Consider the following 19,294-nt stretch of genomic DNA (forward strand, 5'->3'; position numbering starts at 1 on the left):
TTTATTAAGTGGGGATTCATTAAGTCTATTTTACTTTTGGAAAGCTCTAATTTTTGGGAATGATTAATTCTATCTTCCAGATGTAACATTCCATGCTGTGAAATAATATGCTTGTACATTTATTGAACTTCAGCTTTATTATTTCTGTCAATCAGTCCTATTTAAGTATTTGTTATTTGTGCTAAGTGGAAAAATTTTGCACAATCTAAAACACCAGTGCTATACATTTTTTTAAATTTTAAAGTTTGTCATGGAAATGAGTTCACCAGTTTATACTTCAGGATGATTGTGATAGAAATGGTGCAGAAGTGCTCCCAAATTAAATACTTTCTCAACATTATAATACCAGATCTGACTATACTGGGAAAGTTCAGCTAACAAGCAGTACCACAGGAGGTTATAAAGAATTCATTAATATATGTGAATACATTTATGTCTTGAAAGTTGACAATTCTGTAGTTAGATTCAGTGCTATCTCTGTTTCACCATCAAATAGATCTTTTTGCAGTTAAGAGACTATCAGCTCTTGCATTTATGACTTATATGATCTCAGAAAATTCACTCAACCTCACTCCATCTCAATTCTTCATCTCTGAAATGAGAGTGGAGCATTGTCAATATATTGATTGCTGATCTTTCTCTTCTTTCAACCAGCTAGTAGACAAAGGGCGTCTCTTGGTGGATTGTACCACCTCAATTGACCCCGAGGGACTTCCATAGACTTCAAAATGTAGATATAGGTGGAGCAACTTTGAAGGGAACATGATGCCCCCAGGCTATTGCCTTATTGCCCCCTGAATTGGGAGAACCTGAAGCAAAACAGTAAGGCTTTCTTCTTCTATAAAGTGGATACATATTATTTTGATTGCCATACTCTAGCATAAAGCAGGGGAAAAAAATGGCCCAATTTATATATCTATTTTCAGATTTTTCCCATGTGATGAGTGTGCTCAAGAAGGTTGATTAGAAACCAGAGAGACACCGACAACTGGGCTAAGGTTCACCCAGAGGTGAACCACTTAACACAAAGCTAGGGAAACCTGTGTTTGACTATGCTTATGTGGAAAAAGGCTGGCCAGATGGGTGTAGTGACTGCTCTTGTTATTAGAGTGAAGGCCCCAATTTGGGGGAAAGTACCAGCCAAATGGTAGTGGTTTTTTTTTTTTTTCTCTCACTATTAGATCATTAAAGGGATTGCAATGAAACTCGCTATCAATATCTTATCTGACAAAGTTCTAAAAAGGTTCATGGTGTGATTGGTTTCTGAGGAGCTTCATTCTCTGAATATTTTTTTTTCCTCTTAGGCTCCAGAATGAACACTCTTGTTTTTCCTCTGTACTGAGTCCAATCTTTTACCTATTCTTACAAGTTCAGCACAGCCCCAGGGCCTTTTAGGATTTGTACTAGCTTTTAGTGAGTAGGGCCTTCCTCTGCAAAACTTGGGTCTTTTCTATTACCTTCAACTACTCATATCAGGTAGTGGCTGCTACAGGTACTTATGGACTTTTCCTCTCTAGATTTTCCTTGCTTATCTCTAAAGTGGGGATTTGTGTCTGTGTTAGAAGCTAAATACAAATGCCTGGGAACCTTGTTGATTCCCTTTATTTCAAACCCCTGTAAGTTAATCAGTTTACACACAGCTCTCCTTTAGTTACTGTGTATATAGCACAAGAATGGCCTAAAGGTCTGAACTTAGTTTCATATTGTCTGAGACTTGACTCCATTGTAGATTGTTGTTTCTTTCTTCTTCTTTTTTTTTTTTTTAGCTATTAAAGTAGGACTCTGTTTTCTAGGGTGGAGGGTGCATTGTCCCATGCTTCAGGGATTTTGTGCAGCTGTTTTCAAAGCTCCTAGGAACTTGCACTCTTTTCTTGCTTGCTTGCTTGCACAAGCACTCTTTTCTACCCTGGAACTGTAAGGAGTCACTCCACTGTGGCTGTAAGTTCTAGTGTGCTAAAGCAGCACAGTCTTTCCTCAGTACTAGTAGAGTGTTCATGTGGGCTGAAGCCTCTGGAAGCTGCTGCTGCCACTGCCCACTCCTGGTTTGCTGGTTTCTCAGTTTCCCAACGCCCTCTCACTCTAGTCGAAACATCTTTCCTGCTGTCCTTCTAATTCACCTTTGGTACCACTGAGCTGAGAGATCTAGAAATCTTCAATACTGCCATGAATTCAGAGATTCCCAAACCCTGCTTTGCTGGCACTTGGGTGGAGCCAGCCAGCCAGTGGGAATCGGGACCAGGGCCAGGACCATGGCTACACTGGTGTGCCCTGCACTGGACTCTCACTCCAGTGCCACAGATCTTTCCTCCTGACCTTCTAAGTTGTCTTTGGCTGGAAAATTGTTCTACTCTGTCTTTTTGTGTGTTCTGATGCTCTAATTAGTTCAGAGTCATTATTTAAAGAAATTTTGAAGGTTTTGAGGGAGAGCTGAGTCAAGTTGCACTACCATCTTGGCTCCACCTCCTAATTTTGCAATTTGCTTCTTTGGAAGAAAAACATCAGATGAAAATTTCTCCATTTTGTCTGGAACTAAATAATTTTTTTAAAAAAATTACTTTATTAATTCCATGTTTTTCATCTCATGATTCACAAAAGCAGTTGCTTTGCCTATAGAGAGACTTCCTGTTATAGATCTGAACCTGATTTTTTTCTGTAACATGATTAAGCTCTTTGTGGTTTGAATGGCCTGTTGTCTGTCAGATTGGTTCAGGAGGTGCACCTAAATACATTATCATTTGTTTTAGGTATAGTGAAGAATAAAATCAAAGGATGACATAAAGAAATAAATGAGAGAATTAGCTAGATAGGCTCTAAGGTATTTTTCCAGTTCTAAATTTGTGATGCCATCATACTTTTTTCTCCCTATGTTCCTTTTGGCATTTAATTTGCTTTTTGACCAGATAATATGAATCAGTCATTAAAATGATTTTTTAAAAAATGTAATCAAATATAGGCTTTTAGAAAAAGCAAGGCATTAAATTAATACACATTTCATAGCATTTCTAATCCTTTTAAAGTTTAAAAGTTAAGGGAAAATGGTCTATAAATCAAATAATTCATAGGTTTCCTTTTGTATACTTTTCTTAATGTTAGGCACAACAAAACTCTATCCTGCTGATATCAAAGTCCAGTTCAAGGACACATATGCACTGATGGGCCATAATGTAACATTAGAGTGTTTTGCCCTTGGAAAGTAAGTATATTGTGTGTGTGTTTTTTAAATTAACAAGTAAAATAATTGTATGCTCTGAGAGAAAGAGGAAAGCAGTTAAAACTCAAATCTATCATTTCTCATTGTGATGAAAACTATCACAATAATAAATTAGAAAGGCTAGGCTTTGGTGTTTTATCTTATTTTATTTTTTCTTATACTTAAAAGAATTATCATTATTAACCTGATTATTTGGTTGCTGAACTATAGCAATACTTTACTATCATTGGAGAAGCTTTTCTTACTGGACCTCTAAGCAAATATACTTAATATTTTCATTGCTTATTCTATCCTTTTATTTTGCTTCACTAAAGAAATGCAAAAAAAAAAAAAAAAAAAAGTTAGCTGTCCCATCAACTTCCAGTGGCATGGGGATTCCATTGGTCTAGCCACAAAAGGAAGAGAAAATGTTGGGATTTTTTTTTTTTTTGGTTGTTGTTTTTGTTTTTGTTTTTGGAGGGGACTTAGCCATTAAATTTCTACAACTGTCTTATACATCTTGTGTATCTTTTACTATTTTTCTGCCCCCTTTAAAGCCCTGTTCCTGAGATCCGGTGGAGAAAAGTTCTGGAACCAATGCCAAGTACAGCTGAGATAAGTATGTCTGGGGCAGTTCTTAAGATTTTCAACATTCAGCTTGAAGATGAAGGCACTTATGAATGTGAAGCTGAGAACATCAGAGGAAAAGATAGACATCAGGCAAGAATTTATGTTCAAGGTAGGTAGAAATCTCATTTGATTCACATAAAAACCATTTAATTTTCTTTCTATATTTTTATATATTTCTTTTTATATTGGTTTTACTTTTTTATTAAAGTTTTTTATTTACAAAACATATGCATAAGTAATTTCCCCAACATTGACCCTTGCAAAAGCTTTTGTTCCAAATTTTTCCTTCCTTCCCCCAATCCCTCCCGTAGCTGGCAGGTAGTCCAATCAATACATGTTAAATATGTTAAAATACATGTTAAATCCAATATATGTATACATATTTATACAGTTATCTTGCCACAAGAAAAATCAGGTCAAGAAGGAAGAAAAAGAAAAACTGATAAAGAAAACAAAATGCAAGCAAATAACAACAGAGAGAGTGAGAATGCTATGTTGTGTTCCACACTTTGTTCCCACGGTTTTCTCTTTGGGTGTAGATGGCTCTCTTTATCACTGAACAAATGGAACTGATTTGAATCATCTCATTGTTGAAGAGAGCCATGAAGATTATAGTCTTCTTGTTGCTGTGTATAGTGATCTCCTAGTTCTGCTCATTTTACTTAACATCAGTTCATGTAGATTTCTCCAAGCCTCTCTGAAATCATCCCGCTGGTCGTTTCTTACAGAACAATAATATTCCATAGCATTTATATACCATAATTTATTCAGCCATTCTCCAATTGGGGGCAACTCAGTTTTCCGTTTCTTGCCATTATAAAGAAGGCTGCCACAAACATTTTTGCACATGTGGATCCCTTTTCCTCTTTTAAAATCTCTTTGGGATATAATCCCAGAAGAAACACTGCTGGATCAAATGATGTGCACAATTTGATAACTTTCTGAGCATAGTTCCAAACTGCTCTCCAGAATGGCTGGATCCATTCACAGATCCACCAACAATGTATCAGTGTCCCAGTTTTCCCATATCCCCTCCAATATTGGTCATTATTGTTTCCTGTCATCTTAGTCAATCTGATAAGTACATAGTGGTATCTCAGAGTTGTTTTAATTCGCATTTCTCTGATCATTAGTGATTTGGAGCATGTGACTACAAATAGTTTCAATTTCTTCATCTGAAAATTGTCCTTTGACCAATTATCAGTTGGAGAATGGCTTGAACTATTATAAATTTGAGTCAATTCTCTATATATTTTAGAAATGAGGCCTTTATCAAATCCTTTGGATGTAAAAATGTTTTCACTGGTTTTACTTTTGCTCATATCTGTAGTTTGATCAGCATAGGAAATTTAGACATAAATTTAATTCTTGAAGAGCTGCTTTGGAACTCTGAGAGGTTACATTTTATATGGTCACACAGTTAAGGTATCTATTAGAAGCCAGGCTTGAATCTAGATCTTCCTATATTTGTAGCTGTTAGATTTTATATTTAACATGACCAGCTATTAAATTCATCAGATTGACATTATGCACATACATTTTTATATGACCGGTTACTAAATACATCAGATCGGTACCATGCAAATACTATTTAAATTCTTAAACTAATCCTATGGGAAATTTGTGTGAGATGAGTTACTGGCTGAACAAGTGTGGTAGATCTTATCTTTTGCAGTAGATGCCAGATGTCATATCAGGTTACCAAGATACATTGTAGAATTTAATCAGTTTTGATCATCAGATAATTTTAATGATAGTCAATTCCTTGTCAAAGCTATCTTCACTCATCTTACTTCTCCTTTCACTTTTTTGCCATTCATTGAGAGTTCATCTTCCTTTCCTTTTCTCATCTCCTGTAAGAAATCCTCCACTGTCTCCTTCTTCACCACTATTTTATGGAGAGGTAAATCTTTTCCTTTTGAAGGTCTATGATTCTGATCTTTCCTGGTTTTTCTTTTACTTGTCAGATGTTTTCTCATTGTCCTTTGCTTATTCTTCATTCAAGTTGTGAGTATACTTCATGAAAACTGGATCCTTAATATGGAAATGTTTCACATGACTGCACATGTATAATCTATGTCCTATGGAGGGAAGAAAAGAAAGAGGGATAGAATTTGAAACTCAAAACAAACAACAATAAACAACCAAATATTTAAAAAAGTGTTTTATCAACTATTTGGAAAAAAAATAAAAATACTATTAAAAAAAAAAAAAAGAAAACTGCATCCTTTTCTCTTTTTCTTCTATACTGTCTCATCTGGTGATCTTCACAATTCTTATGGATTCAAATATCACCAATAATTGCCAGATCTATAGATCAAACCCTAATCTCTTTCCTGAGCTCTAATCATAACTCTTCGACATTTTGAACTGAATGTCCCATAGATATTTGAAACTTAACATGTCCAAAACAGAACCCATTATCTTTACCTGGTAATCCTCCCTTTTCCCAAATTTCCATATTACTGTGGAGGGTACCATTATCTTTTCAGTTTTGAGATTTACAACATTAGCGTCATTCTTGATTCCAGCACCCTTAATTTTTGATTCTCATTCATCCCGTATATCCAATCTATTGCCAAATTCAAGGTAATTTTTCTGAAATATAGGTCTGACTTTATCATGTCACCTCTCCATGAGTACCAATGACACATTATTTCCTCTGGGATAAAATATAAAGTTATGTGACATTTAAAGCTCTTCATAAACTGCACCCTTCATATCTTTCCATTCTTTTCATATTTTACTTTTCTCCACTCATTCTGTGTTACAGCTACACTGGCTTACTAATAGTTCCTCAGATGCAAAACTCAACTTCCTTTCTCTAGACTTTTGCATTGGAGGTACTCCATGTCTGAAATCTCTTCTCCTTCACTTTTATCTCTTCATTTCCCTGGCTTCCTTCAAGGCTCAGCTAAAAGTTCACTTTGTATAGGAAGACTTCCCTAGCCTCTCTCCCCACAGTTACTCTTGCCCTTGCAAATTACCTTCCATCCATTATGTATGTATTTTGTTTGCATCCAAGTATTTATATATTCTCTCAGTCTTATTAGAATGTATGCTCCTTTAAAGGGACTGTTTTTTGCCTTTCTTTAGATCCCTATTATCACAGTGCCTGGCTTATAGCAACCACTTAATTAATGCTTGTTGACTAAGTAATAAAACAGTCTCCCAGATCAGAGTGCGAATTTCCACTCGTGACCCAATTTTGTCTGAGAAATTTTTTTATGAAATCCTGAATATAAAGGGATATAAAATATGTATGCAAATCAAACATTTACTAATAATTTTATGACCTCCACATTCAGTTATATGACTTCACATGGAGTTATGGTCCATAGTTTAATAAGCTTTATCCCAGATCACTTGTAGAAAGTTTTTGAAGCAAAATGAGTTCTGAGTTGCTTCTTAAGTACATGCTACTTTTCACTCATGTAGTGAGAACATCTTTGTCCTCTTGTTACTTCTATTTGTAAAGGGGAGGGGATAATAAATATATAAAGTTAGCATTTCAAACTCAACATTTCTCTCTTCTTTATTATTGTCAATGACAGTGCCATCCTCCCAAGTATCAAGTGTGCACAACTTAGGAGAAATCCTCAGCTCTTCCCCTATTTCTTCCACTCTCCCACTCATTTAAGTGCAACAGCTTTTTCTTTTAATTATAAATTGATATTTGAAATAATCCTGTGAACAGTTTTTTGGTCTGAATCTCTGTCATTCTGAGAAGATCCTCTAAAATCTTTGTGATCTTGGGGAGATATAGCAGTTTCCAAAAATCCCTTGGTTTCAGCACATGAGGCTACAGTTCTTTGAAGAGGTGGAAAAGTATGATGAAATGTTATCCCTTTGTGTTAGGATTCTTACAAGACCCAAAACCTTACGTCCAAAATGCCACAAGGGTTTCCACTGGGCCTCAGAATGTAGATTGACCCAGGGAAATGAGAGGCAGGGCCCAGCTCCAAGGTATCATACAAAAGACAGGTGGGGCATGATGGCAGCTGAGTTTACACCCAGAGAGTCTTTAGAAAGTCAGGACTCTGAAGGTCAGGACTCTGATGTGATCTATCAGCCAAAAAGCAATCACATGGCAGAAAGGGATTACATGATCAGTCAGCCAAAAAGCAATCAGATAGCAGAAAGAGATTACAATTGGGGAGAATATAGGCTTTTTAAACCAACAGGGCAGTGTCCAGTGCAAACAGCTCCAATGTAATTGGCAGATGATGAGGAGAGATTTAGAAAGTGGTAAATAGAAGGGACTAGATAGGTTAACTGCCTGGGAGAGAGGGTTTGCTTGTATTCCTACGGATGGAGAAGGAAACAGAAGGAAAAGGAAACATATGGATGGCAATGAGCACCTGGAGAGAGACAGAAAAAGAGAAAAACCTTGAAACAAAGGAGAAGACCTAAGAACAAAATTTGCAGGAATCATTGGATTCCCTAACACAAGATGAGACTATTGCAGGACTTCAAAGCTTGCAGGAATTGTTGGATTCCTGGCACATGAACTAATGGACAATAGATTCCTTTTGGACTATTTCTAGGACTTTTGGACATGCATAATTCCTCATGTTGATTCATTTATTTGTTACATTACTACTAACCTGTGTTATGTTACTATGTGCTTATATAATTTACGTACTTATGTGTAATACCTCCCATATTGATGGATTTATGTATACCTGTTTAAAGAGTGAGCCCCTTTAGAAACCCACTAATCTGATTTGATTTCCCATTTCCTTTGGTGTTTTCATATCCCTTCCTAAGCAATCAGGGAGGGCATGATTACCTCCTTTTTATGGTGTTTTCAGTCCTTTTTTGAGCAGTCAGGGAAGGCATAATCACCTTCTATTTTGGGGTTCTCACCTCCTTGAGAAGTCAGGGAGATCATGACCATCTATGTTCTAAATTAAAAGAAAGCGGGAGATGTTAGGATTCTTACAAGTGCTAAATCACTGGAATTGATAGAGACAATAATTATCTAATTTAGCATGGTACTTAACAGTTCTCTAGTTCACTAATGTACTTAGTACTTATTAGAGTTCCACAAGATTCACATAATCTTAAGAGAGCATATAGAAGGAGGAGCCCACTAAAGGACAAGCCCACTAAGAGACAAGCCCACTCTCAGAGGTGGAGACAAATTCATTTCATCTTCCACCTTTGTACTGGTTGGAGGCTGAAGTGGGCAGAGGCAAAGGATTAGTGGCAAGAGCTCTTGGAACCAAGGAGAGAGTTAGGCCTCTAAGAAAGCTAACCAGACCCAAGGAAGGAGACAAAGGATTTGGACTTTAACTCCTGGCTGTATTGGGGGTATTTATTGAACTGAAAGGAAGGCTGCCTCCAGAAACTCCCCCAAAACCTGCTCCCAGAGAAGATTATATTTTAGAGAAGAACATTACACCTTTGTATTGTAATATGTCTAACTCAGGACAGTGCTATTCTTAATCAGCTATGATTTTTGTTTTATTCTAATGAAAATAATATTTGTCTTTCTTTTTCCACAAAGTAAGAAAAAGTTGTCTAAAATGGCAAAAAAGGTTGCTTAATAGTAGTGGTAACATTTCATATTTATGATATTGTCTTTCTTTATTCTTTAGCATTTCCTGAATGGGTAGAACATATCAATGACACTGAAGCGGATATAGGCAGTGATCTATACTGGCCTTGTGTGGCTACAGGCAAACCTATCCCTACAATCAGATGGTTGAGAAATGGATATGCGGTAGGTCACACAGATTTTTTGTTACTTTAAAAACATTTTTCATATAGTTTCATATTAGTTCTATGGTGACATATGCCTGGGTTCTAAATTGTGTAAATAAATGTGAAAACAAGAAACCAGAGGTAGAGTGTAAAGTGTCTCCTTTGTGACTTTAACTTAAAGTAGTTTTAGTCTTCTTACTCTACCTCTTCTTTCTTTCTCTTTTTCTTTCCTCTATTCCACTTTTCCCCTTTTCCTATTCATTCATTTCTGTTATCTCATATTTCTTGTCAGTTTTCCTAACCTCACAGAAATGATGATAATAGAGAAACTTATACTTAGATCTGGAGAGAGGTATCAACATTGGGATCCTCTACTATCTTTAAATTGTAATCTTTCAATTAAGCTATGGGGGGGGAAATGTTATACTAAAATGTTCATTAGGAAGAACAGGGAAAGTGTAAGGTTATGTGCCAACTTGCTATCCCATGACATAAATTTCTTGATGCTCTTTGTGCCCTTGGTCCTTTGTCTTTCCAAGGATAATGATTTTGTCCTTAATTTCATTTTCTAATAAGTTCTCTATAGGCACCTTTATTTAAATCTATATAGTAAGTGGAGGCCCCTAATAGTAGGGACACTAAATAATAATAATTGTTATTATAAATAGTTCAGATATACATGATTCTCTACATTTTACAAAATGTTTCTTTCACAAAAATCTCATGAGATAAACAATGTAATTATCATCCCCATTTAACAGAAAAGTCATATGCTCCCATCATCCAGGTCTTCAGTATGAAATATCAAGTGTATTTCCTATTATTTCATATGCAGGATTTATCGAGTTCAAGCCTGTGTAAAATAGTTTCTTCGCAATATTATTAAGAATATCTTTACCTTTCTTTAGTACCATAAAGGTGAGCTGAGACTGTATGGATTGACCTTTGATAATGCTGGAATGTACCAATGTATAGCTGAAAATGCACATGGAGCTATATATGCAAATGCGGAGCTCAAGATTCTGGGTAAATATAATTTCAAGTTTTTATTTTAATTTGTAACCAGAAGACTCTAGATCCAAATGATTTGTTTATCACTTTTGTGCATATTCATATAATGATATTGTTTGACAAATCTTATGTTCACTAAGCATATGTGATTCCACAGTCCTTGTTTTACATTTGCAAATTATAAAATCAAGTCAGTTGCCAAGAGGTTGACCATTAGGTGACGAATGAATTTTAACAATAATAGTTACTCATAAAGAACTCTTTATTAGATATATTAGAATTGTGATTTCCATCAGTAAAGAGAGAACACAAATAAGTCAACAAACATTTGTTGATTCTTGGTTGTTATCCAAACTCCTTTGCCTTCCAGAACATCATATTCCAAGCTCTTCTATTCTTTAGTGTAGAAACTTCTAAATCCTATATCTTGAGTATGGCTCTTTGAGATCTGAATTGTTTCTTTCTGGCTGCTGATAGTATTTTCTCCCTGATCTGAGAGTTCTTTAATTTGTTTGTGTGCTTATGTGTGCTTACTCCAGTACTCCTTGGAATTTTCATTTTGGGATTTCTTTCAGGAGATGATGTATGGATTCTTTCAATTACTATTTTATTCTCTAATTTTATGATATCAGGGCAGTTTTTCTTAACAGTTTCTTGAAGAATGATGTCTAGTATCTTTTTTTTAGTATGAGTTCCCAGGTGGTTGAATAATTCTTAGATTATCTCTCCTTGATCTATTTTCTAGGGCAGTTGTTTTTCCAATGAAAAATTTCTAATTTTTTTCTATTTTTTCATTCTTTTGATTGTGTTTGATTGATTCTTGCTGTCTTATGGAGTCATTAGCATCTACTTACCCAATTTTTTTTTTTTTAAGGATTATTTTCTACCTCCTTTTCCATTTGATCAATTCTACTTTTTGAGTTATTTTCTTCAGTGAACTTTTGTACATCTTTTCCCATTTATTGTGCTTCCTTTATCAAGTTATAGACTTTTTTTTCATGATTTGCTTGCTTTACTCTTTTCCCATTTCTTTCCATCTCTCTGATTTTTAAAAATTCTTTTTGAGTTTTTCCAAGAGGATTTTTTGGGCTTGAAACCAGTTCATATTTCTCTCTGAAGCTTCACATGTAGGCAATTTGACATTATTGACCTCTTCTCAGCTAGTGTTTTGATTTTCTGTGTTACCAAAGAAAACTTCTATTGTCAAAGTTTTCTTTAAAAATTGATTGCTTATTTTTCAACCTATTTCCTGACTTTCAAAGTTAAATTGTGCTTTGGGGTTAAATTCTAAGTGTCTTTTTGGGAGGGGAGCAGGAGCTTGGTCACTGGTTTTCTCTGCCTCCAAGACAGCTCACTAAGCTGAAATAGCCTGTTCTAGTTGTGCCAGTTGTGCTAGAGGGTGAGGGGGTGGCAGTTTGCCTGCTTTATTAGGCTGACGGCTTTATACCTGGCTTATTATACTGCTTAATTACTGTGCCAAGATTTCAAAGCCTCCATTGCTGATTTGTACTGTGGTTTAGAGTCTCCTGTTTCTTTATGTGGACATTGCTTGTGCTTAGCTGTACTCCCCTTTTACCAAGTGAGACAGGCTTTTCCTGCAACCCTTCTATGTTATCTTGGATTAGAAAATTATTTTACTCCTTATTTTGTGAGTTCTGTCACTCCAGAATTCCCTTAGAAGTTTGATTTAAAGTTGCCTAAGTAACAAGCAAAATATCCCAGGCTTAGTTGGAAAGCCTTGGGTAAAGATTATAGTCAAGGAAGTTGGGAGGATTACAATAAAGAGCTGCTGTAATCTAAAAATCTTTACATTGTGCTAAGAAGAGTCATCTTAGAAACAAAGTCTTTTGAGTTAGATATTTCATAGTTCATATTCTAGATAACTCATTTGATTCAAAATTGCCAGAAGTAAATTATTGCTTTCACCTATTTTTCAAAAAATCAGTTATTTACTAAATTTAATAACAAATATTCATGTTAATATACATCAATTATAGAATTATATTAATCCTATAAGTTATGTATATTTATATATTGTATACTTATGATATATATCATAAGTGCACATCATATATGTATATGATATATGTGATATAAACATATATTTATATAATATTATGAATGTTGATTGTAATTTATACAAATTCAGTTTTTATAGTACTATTAGATATCCTAGTTTTTCTTTAAACATGAAGTAACTGGCTTAAATATTTGAATCTAAAATTTTGAAGGCAATCAAAATTATAACAATATTTTCAGAGGCTAATAATTTTGTTCTGTGAAAATGTTTAATTCAGTGATTCTTGTGAAATCTGCTCTCCTTAAAGCTGTCTCAGAAATTTAGGTGGAGGACACCAAATAGGGATGATAAATTTTTGGAGTGGATCAGGCACTTAATCTTTCATTGTCTCTGAGAAATCAAAGGAACAAATAGAAAAATACTTCTTAAACATTAATAAAAAGGATATGATTTTTATTCTGCAGGAAAAGTGTAAAAGATGAGGTATCACATGCCAGGATGTGACTCTCTAAATAAGGAGTTGGTCTTAAGTAGAACTTAGACCCAAATATCTAGCTCCTCTGAAAAGATTCAACATAATAAAAAGATTCAAATAATAAACAGCATTCTGTAGCAATTTTGGATAGAAAAGTAACATTTCATACTGAGAAAATGTGGGTTTCTTGGGAAATATTTGGAATGCAATTGATAAAATTTATAACCAGGATGAGAAAATATTCTCTATTTAAGGGCAGGAAGGAAGAGAAGGTGACTAAACACCTTTACAATTTTTTAAGTCCATTTGATTTTAGACATCAGAATCAGAAACAATAATTTTAGAAGTCAGTCTTTATCTGTACAGATTCTTGTTTAATTTTTTTGAATGATAATTTGTATCCACTCTTAGATATGGTAACCTGGATTGACTAAGACATAATTGCCAGCCCTGTTTGTAGTGGCTAGAAACTGTAAAATGAATGGATGCCCATCAATTGGAGAATGGCTGAGTAAATTGTGGTACATGAATGTTATGGAATATTATTGTTCTGTAAGGAATGACCAGCAGGATGAATACAGAGAGGCTTGGAGAGACTTACATGAACTGATGCTAAGTGAAATGAGCAGAACCAGGAGATCATTATACACTTCGACAACGATATTGTATGAGGATGTATTCTGATGGAAGTGGATTTCTTTGACAAAGAGACCTAACTCAGTTTCAATTGATAAATGATGGACAGAAGCAGCTACACCCAAAGAAAGAACCCTGGGAAACGAATGTGAACTATCTGCATCTTTGTTTTTCTTTCCGGGTTATTTTTACCTTCTGAATCCAATTCTCCCTGTGCAACAAGAGAACTGTTCAGTTCTGCAAACATAGATTGTATCTAGGATATACTGTAACATATCTAACATATATAGGACTGCTTGCCATCTAGGGGAGGAGGGGGTGGAGGGAGGGAGGAGAAAAATCGGAACAGAAATGAGTGCAAGGGATAATGTTGTAAAAAAAATTACCCTGGCATGGATTCTGTCAATATAAAGTTATTATTAAATAAAATAAAATAAAATATTAAAAAAAAAAGACATAATTGCCAGTCAGTCAAGACTGCCAGTTTTGACTTAAATCTGGTTCCTAGTTGCCTTTCCAAAATGCTTAGGACTCTATAAGAGATAATGGTCAAAAAAAAATTGTCTAACAATCGTAGTTAATTATATTCAGAGTGAATTTAAAGAATATATTGAAATGGAAGGAATCCATAACAACAATTTAATAAAAAAGATGAGCAACATAAGAAAAAATATAATATAAAAGAATATGACATGTATGTCAATGTCCAGTCAGCTATATACTGTATGGAATGATCTACTTCTGGGAAACATTTTCTATGGCAATTTTAAGTCAAAGATGTTATTCTAGAATGCTAACTACACAGGATCTGATTCAAGAGGCTTTGTTTCTAAGATGATTTTTCTTAGCACGATGTGTAGAGCACAAAACAGGGAAACCTGATTTCAAATCTGGCCTCAGACATTTACTATCTGAATGATTCTAAGCAAGTTATTCTTTCTGCTTGTTTTCTTATCTAAAAAATGGGGATAATGATAGAACCTACCTTCTTGAATTGTTATGAAGAGAAAATGAGATGTTTGAAAAATGTTTAACAAAACCTTAAAAGCTTCATACAAACATTCATTATAATCATTCTTATTCTTTTGTGCTATTTTCACAAAGGACTTTTGCACTCTTTTTCCTTATGTTTTATGAATGTTTTAAATATAATAGAAGTTAACAATATATGCTGTTGTTAATAGCTGTTTTTAGATATATCTTACCCTTTGTGACCCCGTTCAGGATTTTCTTGGCAAGGATACTAGAATAGTTTATAATTTCTTTTTCCCACTCATTTTACAAAGTTAAGTTTCTAGTCCAGGATTATACAACTAGTAAGTATCTAAAGTCAGATTTGACTCTGGTCTTCTGGATTCCAGGCCAGATACTCTGCTCTGCCTCCAAACTTATTTTATTTCTATATTATAACTGCAAGAGTTAGCAGCTTCAACATTTGAAGGACAGGAAAGCTTGAAATAGAATATTCAGGAAGGCAGGAAGAGCTAAGATGTCAATCAAGAATCATCTACACAGCAAAACTGAGTATAATCCCTTGAGGGGGAAGGCATGGATATTCAGTGAAATATAGGATTTTTGTATATTCCTGATGAAAAGATCAGAGCTGAATAGAAATTTTGACTCTCAAATACAAGATTCAAGGCAAATATAAAAGGTAAACAGAAAAGAGATATCATTAGGGATTCAATAAGATTAAATTGTTTGTATTCCTACATGGGAAGATACTTGTACTCCTAAAAATTTTCTCATTATTAGAGAAGTTAGAAGGAATATATATAGGCAGAGGGCATAGATGTGAATTAAATATAATGGAATGATTATCTTAAAAATAAAAGTACAGATAGAAAAAAGAGGAAGGGAAAAAGAAGAGGTAAAATAGGCTAAATTCTCTAATTTAAAAGAGGTGAAAAGAGATTTTATAGTGAATGAGAAGATAAGGGGTAAAGAGGAAATGTAAACCTTACTCATCAGAATTGGTTCAAAAGGAAAGTAATACACACTTAATTGGCTATAGAAATCTATTTTGCTTATGGGGGAAAAAATAGGAGAGAAAAGGAGTAAGAGAAAGGGAAGGGTTGGTATGAGTGAGCAAATAGGGGGCAGTAGTGGCCAGAAATAAAATATTTCTGAGGATGGACAGAATGAAAGGAGAGAGGTATACTAGACCATCTGTGTACACTATTCTAGACTGCCAGAGCCCTACATACCAGTCTTTGGGATATCCCCAGAAACATACAAAAACGAGCTGATCTTAAGGTGCAAAACAGCCTTTCTTTATTGGTAATCTCACCAAGAGTTAGTAGGAAAGGAGCAAGAGAGTGCAAGAGCAAGTGTATGTGTGTATGCCTGCGTGTCTCTCTGCCTCTCGCTCTATGGACTCAAAGCTGGTTATATTTACTGTCCTCTGGGATTACCCCATGCCTAACCTACTGCATAGGTAGATCTAGAGAGTGGAGACACCTGGAGTTAGTGCTGTGTCCTAGGTGGAGATAGAGTAAGAGGGCGCATCCCTATCATCTCAAGGAACATATTAGTGGTTCCTTTAACACCTGCAAGACACAACTTCCTGCTTTAGAGGCCAAGCTCTTTTTTTACCTCCTGGGCCTGCCTACCAGCTACATGGCATACATGGCAATTCTCAGAGAAGGAGCAACGTCCCTAACATATCCCCCTTTCTGTTTAATAAGGCTGAGTGTTCTTATGTTTATGCTTTAAGCACCTTCTATAGATTTTCTAAAAATACATACATGTATAAAACATAGGCTAAAGTAGAAAAAATAACAACATAAAAATATAGTAGAGGGCTTAAGAAGAGAAGTATGTTTGATCAGGTGTTGGTACCAGAGTATTAGGTGGAGCTATGGAAGAATTTCCCCAACTTTTCTATAAGAGACCACCTCAAGCAGTTCAGACCCAGATTCATCTGTGGCAAAGGGATGAAGGTCTCATCTTCTGGAACTGCTTCAGGCTGACAATGGGTGTAATGCTGGCCCTACCCAATGGAGTCTGGACTGAAGAGGGGAGATGAGTGAGTTGTAGGCAGCTGCAGCAGCGTCTAGTACATAATGTTAGGATCAGGTCTAAAGTGATTTCAGGTTGACCAAGTTGGTTGGCATTTCATAATTCAGAGTATGGAAGAATCAACTCTGCTTGTTTTTCTTTCTGGAATCCAGCTGCTTTCCCCATCAGGACCTGCAAGACATAAATATCCCAGTCCTCTCCAAAATACTAAGGATGGACCTTGTCAGTTTTCTTTCTCATCCTTCCAAAGGACTTTTTGAATGCTCTTTGGCGCTTGAAGTCCTGTTTTCATAAGACCTAGCTTTCTATTCTGTAAGACCTTATCCATGTCCTTCTCTGTGGGCCATCGGGGATTCTGTCTACTTCCTCTCCCTTTCTATTTAACAAGGATGGCCTTTAGAATCCTTGGCTGTTCCAAGGGCTGTTCCACTAATGCTTTTTCCTCTGGGAGGGGCCATTGGGGTACCCAAACCAAACGGTGTATTAGATTTAATGGTGTGGGTGTGATATGAAAGGTGGTACCCAAACATCCAGTGACCCCAATTAAAAATCTTGTGGAAGTGGTATATAAATTGAGCCTCCACAAGCCTTCAATATATCTCTACTATAGATTGTACCTGAGACCTGCAATCACCAGGGATCTGAATATCCCCGTTTATCTGCAAACTGCCAGAGCCATGTTCCACTGCAATCCATGCCTGCTGTGCTCCTCCCACCCCATTAACCATCGTAGCATCTGCACAAACCTGCCATGAAGGGGGCCAGAAGAGCTATGAGATAACAGACCTATCAGCTCCAGTGTCAAGTAACCCTTTAAATGCTTTTCTTTTAACATATATATTGGCCTAAGGCTTGCCTTGCTCTATATGCTGTATCCAATTAATATCAAAATATGGCCCATCTAAGAGAAGGAATGCCTGTGCTATTAGCTCACCCTTATCTAAAAATGCTGGTATGTCATGTGGATTAGTTACCACAGCCTGAGATTGTTCTGTTGTAATCACTTTGGTGTGGACTATAACAGGGGTATAGGATGTCAAGCTCACCACAAGCACTGCTCTTAGAATTGGGTCTAGTCTGGTTACTGGTATATATGGTTGTGTATCCGGGCTCAATTTGGAAACTCCCCCCACTGTGAAGGGGAAACCCAAACCACCTGGCAGAAGCTGGAGGTATTCCTGCTAAAGTCCTGATTGAATTGCTGGATTAAATTGCCTTTCCTCCACCTGATAGGCTGGTTGTAGGGTCCTCAAAGAATCCCTTACCCCATTTCCTGAATTATTTTTGCGGCACTCCTTTGCATAATGTTCTGGTTATTGCAATTATGGCATATCCCTTTTGGGCGAGTTTCTCTATCTGCCTGATTGCACTGGGCTCTGAAGTTACCAGTCTTCCCACATTGATAACATCTTGATTTCACTAACCTTCATTCCTTCCCCGACTCTTTTAAAAATAGCAGCTGCAAGGACATCCATTTGAAAGTCACTAGAGCCAACGTTCTCATATATTTTTATCATCTCCTCAAGGATTGTATCCCCATCTAAAGAGATCATGGCTTTCTGGCAGGGGGTGTCATTTGAGTCATTGAGAGCCTCTACTTTCCAAAGCCTGAATTTTGCTAAATGCTCATTGGGCATATTGGGACACAGTCACATATACTGTTGCATCATAATGCATTTGGTCCTCATTTCTTTTATACCTTCCAACTCCTACTATTTTATGGAAATCACGCCTCAAAAATTTTTTTGCTAAGTCTGCAAATAGTCATCCACTGCAGAGACTCTCCAGGTATAAGGCAGACTTTAGCAATGGTCTTCCAATCATTTGGTGTTAGTATACTGGAAGCTCCTTAACATATAGAAATTCTCTTTCAGTTTCTTAAGTTTTTTCACTCTAATGGGGCCCATGTTCTTCTCTGGTCCCCTTCATTGGCTGCTTTCTATAATATACATCCTAATTCTGTTTGTAAATCTATCCACTTCCTACTTCTTTCCCACTGCCTCTTCCTGTGATGTCACATCTACTTTCGGCTTGCTTTACTATTCTATAAACTTCTTTCCCCAGCACCACTTGATCCGGGATCCTAACAAAAACCTGTTCCATCTTCCATCCCAGACCTATATCAGTCTTGGGGTCTCATCTCCCTTCCCATAACCGGACCAGCCGAACTCATGAGGTTCCTGGCCAATCCTGTCCCCCATTGAGCACTATATGTACTGAACTGTCTGTGTACACTACTCTTCGACTGCCAGGGCCATACATAACAGTCTTCGGGATACCCCTGGATACACATGAAGACAAGTCGATCTTAAGGTGCAAAACAGCCTTTCTTTATTGATAATCTCAGCAGGGGTTAGCAGGAAAGGAACAAGCGAGTGCAAGAGCAAATATATGTTTGTATGTGTGCGTCTCTCCCTCTATGGACTCAAAGCTGGTTATATTTACTTTCCTCTGGGATTACCCTGTGTGTAGTACCATTGTAGGTAGATCTATAGAAGGGAGACACCTGGAGTTAGTTTTGTGCCCTAGGTAGAGATAGAGTAAGAGGGCACCTCCCCCCCCCCCCCAACCCCCTGCAGCCATCTCAAGAAACCTAGTGGTT

General features: G+C 36.3%; 1 protein-coding gene across 1 annotated transcript in view; it reads left to right on the forward strand.

Annotated features, from left to right (window-relative positions):
• Window positions 1-19,294, forward strand: part of CNTN1 (contactin 1) — a 250,874-nt gene that overhangs the window by 135,714 nt on the left and 95,866 nt on the right. Inside the window, exons 7-10 of the mRNA XM_052000864.1 lie at window positions 3,094-3,193; window positions 3,748-3,929; window positions 9,424-9,548; window positions 10,438-10,555. Of these exons, the coding sequence (XP_051856824.1) occupies window positions 3,094-3,193; window positions 3,748-3,929; window positions 9,424-9,548; window positions 10,438-10,555 (525 nt within the window). The remainder of the gene's footprint in view (window positions 1-3,093; window positions 3,194-3,747; window positions 3,930-9,423; window positions 9,549-10,437; window positions 10,556-19,294) is intronic.

This window comes from Antechinus flavipes, chromosome 5, assembly GCF_016432865.1.
Source record: "Antechinus flavipes isolate AdamAnt ecotype Samford, QLD, Australia chromosome 5, AdamAnt_v2, whole genome shotgun sequence".
In the NCBI taxonomy this organism is placed as follows: Eukaryota; Metazoa; Chordata; class Mammalia; order Dasyuromorphia; family Dasyuridae; genus Antechinus; species Antechinus flavipes.